The sequence below is a fragment of the Bombina bombina genome, chromosome 5 (assembly GCF_027579735.1).
Source record: "Bombina bombina isolate aBomBom1 chromosome 5, aBomBom1.pri, whole genome shotgun sequence".
Classification (NCBI taxonomy): Eukaryota; Metazoa; Chordata; class Amphibia; order Anura; family Bombinatoridae; genus Bombina; species Bombina bombina.
Window position 1 is genome coordinate 299,774,992 of NC_069503.1, and position 12,533 is coordinate 299,787,524.

Below are 12,533 nucleotides of genomic sequence, written 5' to 3' on the forward strand. Positions count from 1 at the left end.
GAGATATTCATTTTAATTTTTACAATAATGTCCCTTTAAAATAGAAGGATTTTGCATAACTTCATGTACTGCTTTATTTGCAAACCACAGCAACCTTAAAGGGACCCTAAACACTAAGGGCTAGATTACAAGTGGAGCACGTGATAATTAATCAGCCCTTACAAGTGGCTGGTTATTTCTACCGCAAGCTTGTGGTAGCAATTAGCACTTATAAAATCAACCAGAGATTAGATCTCTGGTTAATTTTATACATATGCCCCAAATGGCCTAAAATACTATCTAGTGCATTTTATTAAAAAATAAAGATGGCAACATCTAGGCATTATCTTGGGTTTAAAGTTGGTGGGAGTGTGGTATTAGAAAAAACAATGCCACTGAAAAGTGCCTTTGCATTGCGGTCTATGGGGAACTGTGTGTTCCCAGTAAATATATATGTATATGCTTTTATACATATACATTTTATGTGTTAATATCTGCTGCCATCTCTGCGCGGCTTACCCCCTTTGCTGGCGCTGAAGTTCTGATGCTGTTTCTGACATTTCAGAACGAGGCTTACATAGGAGCCTATAGGAGCGCGCTCTGGTGACTGCAATGCTTCCCAGCAACGCGAATGTGAGGTTCCGTTTGCTTTGCTGAAAACTTGTAATACCAGCGCACGCAGTACACAGTGAAGCTTCATCAAAGCGATATCTAGAACTCCACTTGTAATCTGGCCCTAAATACATTTCATGCACCTCCCTCTAATCATGGGTGCTGCCATTATGGAACGTAGGTTACACTACAGGTATCTGAAGAAGAATTGCAGGTTTGCTGCATATGTGCAAACAGGTCAGCACTGGAATGTGGTGTAAGAATTCAACATGGCGGCACCCATGACTAGTGGGAGGTGGAAGTAACCTCATTTCCATGCTTATAAAAAGTATTTAATGTTTAATGTCCCTTTAAAAGACTATAGGGACATTCTATTGAAATATTCTGTAAATGCATGTGTGTGACCTACCGTTTACTAATGATAGCAGTATGTTTTGTAACACAACTTCTGTTATCACAAAAAAATATAAAATAACAGGCTGTTCTGTAATTTTACTGATGGAATCATATGCAAATAGACTGGCAGATATATACACAGACAGGTAAATAGAAAAAATGATAAAAATAAATATACAAGACAAGCATTTTAATATCAAGTAACCGTGTAAATGAAATTAATGGGATAGTCTACACCAGCATTGTTATTGTTTAAAAAGATAGATAATGCCTTTACTGCTCATTCCCCAGCGTCGCACAACCAGCATTGTGATATTAATATACGTTATAACATTTAAAATTTTAAAGTTTTGCCTGCCTCTAAGCCACTACAGACAGCCTCTTATCACATGCTTTTTATTAGCTTTATTTATTGTGGGCCTTATAGATAACATTGTGCTCTCTCATGTGGAGTTGTGCACGAAACAGCACTAATTGGCTAAAATGCAAGTCAAAAGATAATAAATAAAAAGTCATGTGATCAGGGGGATGCCAGAAGATGCATGTGATAAGTGAACTAATGGAACAGAATTATTAAATGTAGATTGCAATCTCAGAGTCTAGTGACATTTAAAATATATTTATGAGAGTGTCATAGTACACCCATTAATGGGGTTAGCATGAATGCACTCTCAACATGTTGTACAGTATACAATGAAAACTATACTCTGTGTATATAGCAAGCCTAAGAGCAGATATCTGCAAATACAGATGTGCTCTCAGTGCCAGCAGACTCCAGTAAAGCACACGCCAAAAGGCAAACCAGAGTCATGTTTTCCATTTCTCCAGAAGTGAGCCTGATGAAAACTGACTCACCACAATGTGTGTGTGTGTGTGTGTGTTTAGTATACTGTGTGCACATTTGACATATAAAGTGAAATAGCTGCAGTATAAGTATGTGCAATGTAGGCTGTTTATAAGCATCTGCCTTTACTTTACAAATGTTTCTGTTCCATTTTTGTATCAACTTTTTAGTCTGTTTAGCAAGATGTGTGTTTATGTGTGTAACCATTTATTAGTGTTATCAGGGTGGTATGTCTGCAGAAGAATGCACAGAGCCTGTGTGTAGACCTATTACTGTGTGTTTGTTTTTATAGAAGTGTGTGTGTGTTTCTGCATATGTATGTGTGTGTGTACTTGCTATGCACTGAAGGCTGCCTGTGTTTGGGTATCATATCAATCTGTAATTTACAGATGTCTGTGTATGTGTATTTGTAGAATTCTGTGTGTGGAGAAGGATGTGTGTTGCAGAAGGGAATTGTGTGTGTTTGCAATATGTTGTATTTACGTATTACTTTATTTGCAGAATGCTGTGTGTCAATATGTCTTTGTTTACAGAATACATATTTGGTTGCAGAATACTGTGTCTGTATATATATATATATTTGTGTGCAGAATAAATGTTTGGTTGCAGAATTCTGTGTGTTTATATGTGTGTTTGCAAATTGGTTTGCAGAATGATGTGTCTGTATGTGTGTGTTTGCAGAATGGGTTGCAGAATACTATGTGTTTATATTTGTGTTTGCAGAATGGGCTGCAGAATGCTGTGTGTCTCTGTGTGTTTGCAGAATGGGCTGCAGAATGCTGTGTGTGTCTCTGTGTGTTTGCAGAATGGGCTGTAGAATGCTGTGTGTGTCTGTGTTTGCAGAAGCGATGTGCATGCAGCTGTTACACTGGGGGAAGGGGCACAAACCTGTGAGCAGCAGGGTGCTGGTGCTGAGGGCTGCAGGGCTCATTCCGTACACTGTGTCCATCACTGTCCGCAGAATTCCTGCTTTATCCACCCTTATTCTGCTTGTGACAGGCAGCATCCCCCTCCTCTTCCTCTCCCCTCCCTTGTAGGCATCCCTCCTTCCTCCACCTCCCTCATCATTTCTCTTCCCTTGCTTCCCTGCTACAGCCACAATACATCTGATGTGTAAAATATTTTAATGCCTTTCTTACTCTGGAATTTAAGATCTCTTGTGGGAGGAATAACAATCATAGGAACAAAAGAACCATTACTTGCTCGCCTTATAAACTGAGAGTAAATTGTGAGGATAATGCACAGTTTGTATTGGTGTGTTTACTGAGGAAACATATCTAAACAGAAGCATCACAGGCAAATACACAATATTATCACAGTGTATTGATAGAGGGATATCTATCAAGTCATCAACCGCAAATACGCTGGAATTCCGCAGCATAATTGTTGCGAGCCGGATTCGACCCATTTATCAAAGCCCACAGACCGGCAAAAGTAGAATTTTGTAACGTAACATACGATCCGCCGGTCTCAATCCGACACAGAACGATGCTTACGTCATTACAGATGTTCCTAATACAAATTTGGCATTATCTGACACCTTTTGCAAGTTAACAAGTTTCTAACAGGTACGCTCGCCACTATTCCGGCCAAGCGTACCTGGTTTTCAATCCGCCACCCTGGAGGCCGCGGATGCCATAGGAATCAATGGGAGTCTGAAAGCAGCGAAAGCTTATGTTCGATGCTGCCAGATTTCCCTTTGATTTCTATGCTAGAATAAAAGTTACGTTTACACCTAACAGCCTAACATAAGCCCCGAGTCTAAACACCCCTAATCTGCCGCACCAACATCACTGCCACCTACATAATGTTATTAACCCCTATCCTGCTGCTCTCGGACCCCGCCACAGCTAAATAAATGTATTAACCCCTATCCCACCGCTCCCGGACCCCGCCGCAACTCTAATAAAGTTATTAACCCCTATCCCACTGCTCCCAGATCCCTCCACAACTAAATAAATGTAGTAACCCCTAAACCCCTGGCCTCCCACATCACTATCACTTACTAAACCTATTAACCCCTAAACCGCCAGCCCCTCACATCGCCATAAACTAAATTAAGCTATTAACCCCTAAAGCTAACAACCCGCTAACTTTACATTAAATATTAATTCATCCCTATCTTATAATTAATTTAAACGTACCTTTAGAATTAAAATAAACTATATTAAACTATTAATTAACCTACCCTAACTATTATACTAAAATTACATTAAACTATATTAAACTATTAATTAACTTTCCCTAACTATTATCCTACAATTACATTAAACTATATTAAACTATTAATTAACCTATCCTAACTATTATACTAAAATTACATTAAACTAACAATTAAATTAACTATATTACATATTTAAAAACCTAACCTTACTCAAGTTATTTAAATCTACTATTACAAATTACTAAGTTACAAAAAAATAACAACTAAGTTACAAAAAAATAACAACTAAGTTACACAAAATAAAAAACACTAAGTTACAAAAATAAAAAACACTAAGCTACACAAAATAAAAAACACTAAGTTACACATAATAAAAAATAAATGATCAAATATTTAAACTAATTACACATAATCTAATAGCCCTATCAAAAAAAAAAAAGCAAAAAAAAACCTAGCCTACAATAAACTACCAATGGCCCTTAAAAGGGCCTTTTGCGGGTCATTGCCCCAAAAGAAATCAGCTCTTTTACCTGTAAAATAAAATACAAACACCCCCCCCAACAGTAAAACCCACCACCCACACGGCCAACCCCCCAAATAAAAACCTATCTAAAAAACTAAGCTCCCCATTGCCCTGAAAAGGGCATTTGTATGGGCATTGCCCTTAAAAGGGCATTTAGCTCTTCTTCAGCCCAAAGTCCCTAACCTAAAATTAAAACCCACCCAATAAACCCTTAGAAAAACCTAACACTAACCCCGGAAGATCCACTTACAGTTTTTGAAGACCGGACATTCATCCTCAATGAAGCTGGGAGAAGTCCTCAGCGAAGCCGGCAGAAGTCTTCATCCAAGCGGGCCGAAGTCCTCATCGAAGCTGGCAGAAGTCTTCATCCAGACGGCATCTTCTATCTTCATCCATTCGGCGCGGAGCGGCTCCATCTTCAAGACATCCGGCGCAGGGCATCTTCTTCTTTCGACGTCTCTTGCAGAATGAAGTTTCCCTTTAAATGACGTCATCCAAGATGGCGTCCCTTACATTCCGATTGGCTGATAGAATTCTATCAGCCAATAGGAATTAAGGTGGAAAAAATCATATTGGCTGTTGAAATCAGCCAATAGGATTGAACCTTTCATCCTATTCCAATCAGCCAATAGAATGCAAGCTCAAGGATCAGCCAATAGGATGAAAGCTCAATCCTATTGGCTCTCAGGTTAGGGACTTCGGGCTGAAAAAGAGCTAAATGCCCTTTTAAGGGCAATGCCCATACAAATGCCCTTTTCAGGGCAATGGGGAGCTTAGATTTAGGGGTGGTGCTTGTATTTTATTTTACAGGTAAAGGAGCTGCCTTCTTTGGGGCAATGCCCCACAAAAGAACCTTTTAACGGCTATTAGCAGTTTAGTTTAGGCTAGGGTTTTTTTTATTTTGGGGGGCTTTTTTATTTTGATAGGACTATTAGATTAGGTGTAATTAGTTTAAATATTTGATAATTTATTTTTTATTTTGTGTAACTTAGTGTTTTTTATTTTGTGTAACTTAGTGTTTTTTATTTTGTGTAACTTAGTTGTTATTTTTTTTGTAACTTAGTTGTTGTTTTTTTGTAACTTTAGTATAATAGTTAGGATAGCTTAATTAATAGTTTAATATAGTTTAATTTAGTTCAAAAGGTAAATTTAAATTTATTATAAGATAGGGATGAGTCAATATTTAATTTAAAGTTAGCGGTTGTTAGGTTTAGGGGTTAATAGCTTAATTTAGTTTATGGCGATGTGGGGGGCTGGCGGTTTAGGGGTTAATAGGTTTAGTAAGTGGTAGTGATGTGGGAGGCCAGGGGTTTAGGGGTTAATACATTTATTTAGTTGTGGTGGGCTCCGGAAGTGGCGGGATAGGGGTTAATAACTTTATTTAGTTGCGGAGGGGTCCGGGAGCGGCTGGATAGGGGTTAATAACTTTATTTAGTTGCGGTGGGCTCTGGGAGCGACGGGATAGGGGTTAATAACTTTATTTAGTTGCGGAGGGGTCCAGGAGCGGCGGGATATGGGGTTAATAACTTTATTTAGTTGCGGTGTGCTCCGGGAATGACAGGATAGGGGTTAATAACTTTATTTAGGTTGCGGCGGGGTCCGGGAGTGGTGGGATAGGGGTTAATAACTTTATTTAGGTTGCGGCGGGGTCCGGGAGCGGCGGGATATGGGGTTAAACATTTTAGTATAGTGGTGGTGTTTAGACAGGGTATAAATAAAGTTGTTAAAAAGCCGAATAGCAGCGAGATCAATGACTGTTAGTTAACAACAGTCCGCTGCTCATCGCCCCGTACTTGGTGCGCGGCTTTTTGACAGCTTTTTTTATAAATATGGACAGTGTATTCAGGTCCGCGGCTGCGATGTTAGGTGAGCGTTATGGTCCCGGCGAATGCAGCACAGTTGACGGCTTGATAGATAGGCCTCATAGTGTTTATTACTGGACAAAAAACATTGAATTGCCACGCTTGCTGATCATACCATATAATATAAAGGTCTGTTCCTCAATGCAGTTTTTCAAAGTAAAATTCCTCACGTGGCATTTTTGCAACCTTTTTAAAATCATTCCAATCCATTTTAAATTCCTGAAACAGTCCATTTAACACAAGCTACCTAGTTATGATTTTAAAAATATCAATGGGGAAAAGCAAATTTAATATTAGAAATAAATTAGGAATTTGTATAACATTTCATGCTGTCTGAATCATAAAAAGTTTTATTTTGATTTTACGGCCACTTTATGTATCACGTGACTGAAATAAATTTGTCAATTTCTTATCTAGCTGTGCACTTTCTCTCATTTTGAAGATAAAATATTAAACTTAAAGGGACAGTCTACACCACAATGTTTATTGTTTAAAAGATAGATTATCCCTTTATTACCCATTCCCCAGTTTTGCATACCCAACGCAGTTATGTTAATATACTTGTTACCTCTGTGATTTCTTTGTATCTAAACTTCTGCAGACTGCCCCTTATCTCAGTTCTTTTGACAGACTTGCACTTTAGCCAATCAGTGCTGACTCTTAGGTAACTCCACGTGCATGAGCACAGTGTTTTCTATATGGCACACATGAACTAATTGTGAAAAACTGTCAAATGCATTCAGATAAGAGGTGGCCTTCAATGGCTTATAAATTAGCATATGAGCCTATCTAGGTTTCGCTTTCAACTGAGAATACCAAGAGAACAAAGCAAAATTGATCATAAAAGTAAATTGTAAAGTTGTTTAAAATTACATGCCCTATCTGAACCATGAAAGTTTATTTTTGAGTTGACTGTGCCTTTAACCCCTTAACGACCAAGGACGTACTCCACACGTCCTAAAAAAAAATACAGTTAATGACCGAGGATGTGTGGCGTACGTCCTTGGTCTGGAAAGCAGCTGGAAGCGATCCTGCTCGCTTCCAGCTGCTTTCCGGTTATTGCAGTGATGCCTCAATATCGAGGCATCCTGCAATAACCCCCCTTGGCCATCCGATGCAGAGAGAGCCACTCTGTGGCCCTCTCTGCACCGGACATCGGTGGCCGGTATCGTTGGTGGGTGGGAGCAAGTCTGGGAGGCGGGTGGGCAACCATCGATGTGCCGAGTGGAGTGGAGGGGGGCGGGATCGGGGGCGGGAGAGACGGGGGCGCGCACGGGAGCGTGCGCGTGCACGGAGGGCGGCGGGCAGGCGCGTGCACGGGGTGGGAGCGGGAGGGAACCGCTACACTGCAGAAAAAAAAGTTAAGAAACGGTAAAAAAAATAATAATATTTAACAAAATAAATGATGATCTAAGGGTTCTGGAAGGGGCGGGGGGTTGGTCTGGGGGGGGGGGGGGGAAGCTGCACTACAGAAAAGGGCAATAAAAAAGCCAATAAACATACTTTTTGTTACTAAACTGGGTACTGGCAGACAGCTGCCAGTACCCAAGATGGCGCCCATTAAGACAGAGGGGGAGGGTTAGAAAGCTGTTTGGTGGGGGATCAGTGGGGTTGGGGGCTAAGGGGGGATCCTACACAGCAGCATATGTAAATATGCCAAAAACAAAAAAGCCCAATATAGCTTTTATTTTAGTACTGGCAGAGTTTCTGCCAGTACTTAAGATGGCGGGGACAATTGTGGGTTGGGGGAGGGAAGAGAGCTGTTTGGGAGGGATCAGGGGGTCTGATGTTTTAGGTGGGAGGCTAAGCTCTACACTAAAGCTAAAATTAACCCTGCAAGCTCCCTACAAGCTACATAATTAACCCCATCACTGCTAGCCATAATACACGTGTGATGCGCAGCGGCATTTGGCGGCCTTCTAATTACCACAAAGCAACGCCAAAGCCATATATGTCTGCTATTTCTGAATAAAGGGGATCCCAGAGAAGCATTTACAACCATTTGTGCCATAATTGCACAAGCTGTTTGTAAATGATTTCCGTGAGAAACCTAAAATTGTGAAAAATTTAATGTTTTTTTTAATTTGATCGCATTTGGCGGGGAAATGGTGGCATTAAATATACCAAAATTGGCCTAGATCAATACTTGGGGTTGTCTACTACACTACACTAAAGCTAAAATTACCCCTAAAAGCTCCCTACATGCTCCCTAATTAACCCCTTCACTGCTGGGCATAATACACGTGTAGTGCACAGTGGCATTCTAATTACCAAAAAGCAATGCCAAAGCCATATATGTCTGCTATTTCTGAACAAAAGGGATCCCAGAGAATAATTTACAATAATTTAAGCCATAATTGCACAAGCTGTTTGTAAATAATTTCAGTGAGAAACCAAAAGTTTGTGAAAAAATTAGTGAAAAAGTGAACAATTTTTTGTATTTAATCGCATTTGGCGGTGAAATGGTTTCATGAAATATACCAAAATGGGCCTAGATCAATACTTTGGGATGTCTACTAAAAAAAAATATATACATGTCAATGGATATTCAGAGATTCCTGAAAGATATTAGTGTTCTAATGCAACTAGCGCTAATTTTAAAAAATAATGGTTTGGAAATAGCAAAGTGCTACTTGTATTTATGGCCCTATAACTTACAAAAAAAGCAAAGAAGATGTAAACATTGGGTATTTCTATACTCAGGACAAAATTTAGAAACTATTTAGCATGGGTGTTTTTTGGTGGTTGTAGATGTGTAACAGATTTTGGGGGTCAAAGTTAGAAAAAGTGTTTTTTCCCATTTTTTCCTCATATTTTATAAAAAAAATTATAGTAAATTATAAGATATGATGAAAATAATGGTATTTTTAGAAAGTCCATTTAATGGCGAGAAAAACGGTATATAATATGTGTGGGTACAGTAAATGAGTAAGAGGAAAATTACAGCTAAACACAAACACTGCAGAAATGTAAAAATAGCCTTGGTCCCAAATGGACAGAAAATGGAAAAGTGCTGTGGTCATTAAGGGGTTAAATAAGAGATTCATGATCTTTACTATAAGTTACATCTAGCATAAAATGGTCACCATTTTACCTGACACCAGGGCAGGTTTAAAGAAATCCATTTAAAAGGGAGAGTAAAGTAAAAATGAATATTTAATTACTCCGATAGAACATACAGTTGTAAACACCATTACAATTTACTTCCATTATCTAATTTTCTTAATTCACTTGCTGTCGTTTGTTGAAAAGCATACCTAGGAAGGTTCAGGAGCAAGAATGGACTATTGGGATTTAGCTGAAGATTGTCAGATGCATATAATGTCTCTTGTTATTGGCTCAATAATTGGTTCAGCTAGCTCCCAGTAGAACATTGCTGCTTCTTCAACACAAAGAAAATGAATCATTTTATCATATAAGCAATTTAAAATATATTTAAAATTTGATGTTGTATCTGAATTTCATGAAAGGAAAAAAAATGTTTTCATGTCAGCATCCATTATCTGACTGAGTCTGAGTGAAACGGCTACACCAGTGAGACTGGTGAGGTCTGTGTTAGGTCAGCAGGCTCAGCTGTGTGTGTCTGTGTTTGTGTGTCTGTCTGTGTGTGTCTCTGTGTGTGTGTGTGTCTGTGAGTGTGTGTGTGTCTGTGTGTTTGTGTGTGTCTGTGTGTTTGTGTATGTCTGTGTGTGGGTCTATGTATGTGTGTGTGTGTCTGTGTTTGTGTGTCTGTCTGTGTGTGTGTGTGTCTGTGTGTGTGTATGTGTCTGTGTGTCTGTGTGTTTGTGTGTGTCTGTGTGTGTCTATGTATGTGTGTGTATGTGTGTGTCTGTGTGTTTGTGTGTGTCTGTGTGTTTGTGTGTGTCTGTATGTGTCTATGTATGTGTGTGTGTCTGTGTATGTGTGTGTGTCTGTGTGTGTCTATGTATGTGTGTGTGTGTGTCTGTGTGTGTGTCTGTGTGTTTGTGTGTGTCTGTGTGTGTGTCTATGTATGTGTGTGTGTGCGTGTGTGTGTATGTATGTGTGTGTCTGTGACATTGATGACAAACATTGATTTACCCAGCAACATACTTTGTTTTATAAAGTATAAATAAATTATTGGCATTATATAGGCATTTTGCTGCTTAAAAAGGGACAGGAACTTTTCAGGCACTCAACCTGCACAGATGGGGCCTACGGAGTAGACTGGCAAAATGTAAACTTGTGTAATTATGTTGCAAACCTGCAAGATTTCTTGATGACACAGTGAGATTTACACATTCTGGAGAACTGACCCTAAATAGTGTGTCACACAGTCTCATAGTGTGATCTCTGTGTTGGATATATAGATGTAGGTCAACAGTTCCAGCAAGTCTGTTTTTCAGCTTTCTATTGTGCCTTACTGCTGCTACGTGCACCTTTTCTCCTAGTATAAATAAATATTAGTATTTGGAGCAGTCTTTTTTATATCATATTACTGTTCTCTAACAAGTATTATTTACTGAAAATAGATAGGCCTCTATTTATCAAGGTCTGTTGGACCTGATCCGACAGTGAGGATCAGGTCCGACAGACCTCACTGAATACGGCGAGCAATACGCTCGCCATTTTCAGCATTGCACCAGCAGCTCACAAGAGCTGCTGGTGCAACGCCGCTCCCTGCAGACTCGCAGCCAATAGGCCGCCAGCAGGGGGGTGTCAACCCGATCGTACTCGATCGGGTTAATTTCCGGAGATGTCTGTCCGTCTGTTCAGAGCAGGCGGACAGGTTATGGGGCAGCGGTCTTTGTGACCGCTGCTTCATAATTGCTGTTTCTGTTGAGCCTGCAGGCTCACCAGAAACACGGGGCATCAAGCTCCAATGTGTGTATGTGTCCCCACAGGTTACAAACATCTCTTTAACCCTTCTGTGCAAAGCTGGTTTTATTGCACTACTTATGCTGCAGACAATACCAGATGTGTCCAACCTGTGGGGACCCATACACACACTATCTATTTTCAGTAAATAATACTTGGTATCTGAAGACTCTTGAACTTGAAATTTCACTCATGAGTAAGATTTCATTAGCTATTAAAGTCTTAGATCCCTCTAAATAGTTAATTAAATGTTTATAGAAAGTATATGACAGGTGCAGCTAATGTCTGGCGTTGTAGATCAAAATAATTTACTTGAGATTATGCTGTCCAAACCCAATAGTAACCTACTTTATGTTTAAAGTGAAGGTCCATTTTGATGAATTAGTGCCCGGTTTTATTAAAAACAAGGGCACTTTAATTCATCAAAATTGACATTTCACTGTTTTCTTCAAAAACTTACCTTTTAATCCTGAATGCCGCTCCAGCGATTACCCCGACTGTCGGAAGCCTCTGCAGACGTCAGAAATGACAAATAAGGCTTCCTCCAATCACAGCTTCCCCCCCGGGGGAATCTTGGTCTGATGCAACGCTGTTATTGGAGGAAGCCAGATTCATCATTTTGGACCTGTGAAGACGGCTTGCGACGGGCGGAGTAAGTGCTGGAGCGGCTGCCAGGATTAAAAGGTAAGTTTTTGAAGAAAACAGTGAAATGTCAATTTTGATGAATTAAAATGCCCTTGTTTTTAATAGGTTTATTAAAAACCGGGCACTAATTAATCAAAATGGACCTTCACTTTAATGTGTTTACACCCTGTATTAATTTATGGGACCTACCAATCATCATGATCTAATGCATAATGCAATTACTATTTACCACAGTAGTTAGTTGGAAGTGAACTTACTTTGGACGGGAGACATCTGGAAGATGCAGTGCAGATGATGGCTGCCACCTGCCTAGTGCAGAGTCCTGAATCCCTCACTTTGCCTGAGTTGCCATCCCGTTGCCACCACCACACGACACATGTGGGCTGTACAGCTTTTCCCAGCTGCCACTTCTAGCTGTGCACTGCGCACAGTGCGCAGTTAACTCACACTTGTATGCCTGGGGGTGGGTGGGAGGAGCAGGAGCTGGCTGATGAGATCACTAATATGTGGACCGGAGTTATCCACATCCGGTTCACATATTGCAGGGGCTACCAGCTGCCTGTGTATGCCAAGCCAGGACATACCGGCTTCATCCACCGCACACACATAAGAGTGGGCCCCCCTCCAGGCCCTAGTGACTTCCAATACAGCCACCAAACCCAATAAAAATAA

The 12,533-nt window shown here is 40.1% G+C and overlaps 1 protein-coding gene across 3 annotated transcripts in view; it reads right to left on the reverse strand.

The window, feature by feature from the left end:
* The window catches only part of SGCE (sarcoglycan epsilon), a 193,345-nt gene extending 190,513 nt beyond the window's left edge, over nt 1–2,832 (reverse strand). For all 3 annotated transcript variants that reach the window (XM_053714063.1, XM_053714062.1, XM_053714064.1), the window contains exon 1: nt 2,720–2,832. In XM_053714063.1, coding sequence (XP_053570038.1) covers nt 2,720–2,780 — 61 coding nt within the window. In that variant the 5' untranslated portion in view covers nt 2,781–2,832. The remainder of the gene's footprint in view (nt 1–2,719) is intronic.
* Nucleotides 2,833–12,533: the final 9,701 nt, after the last annotated feature.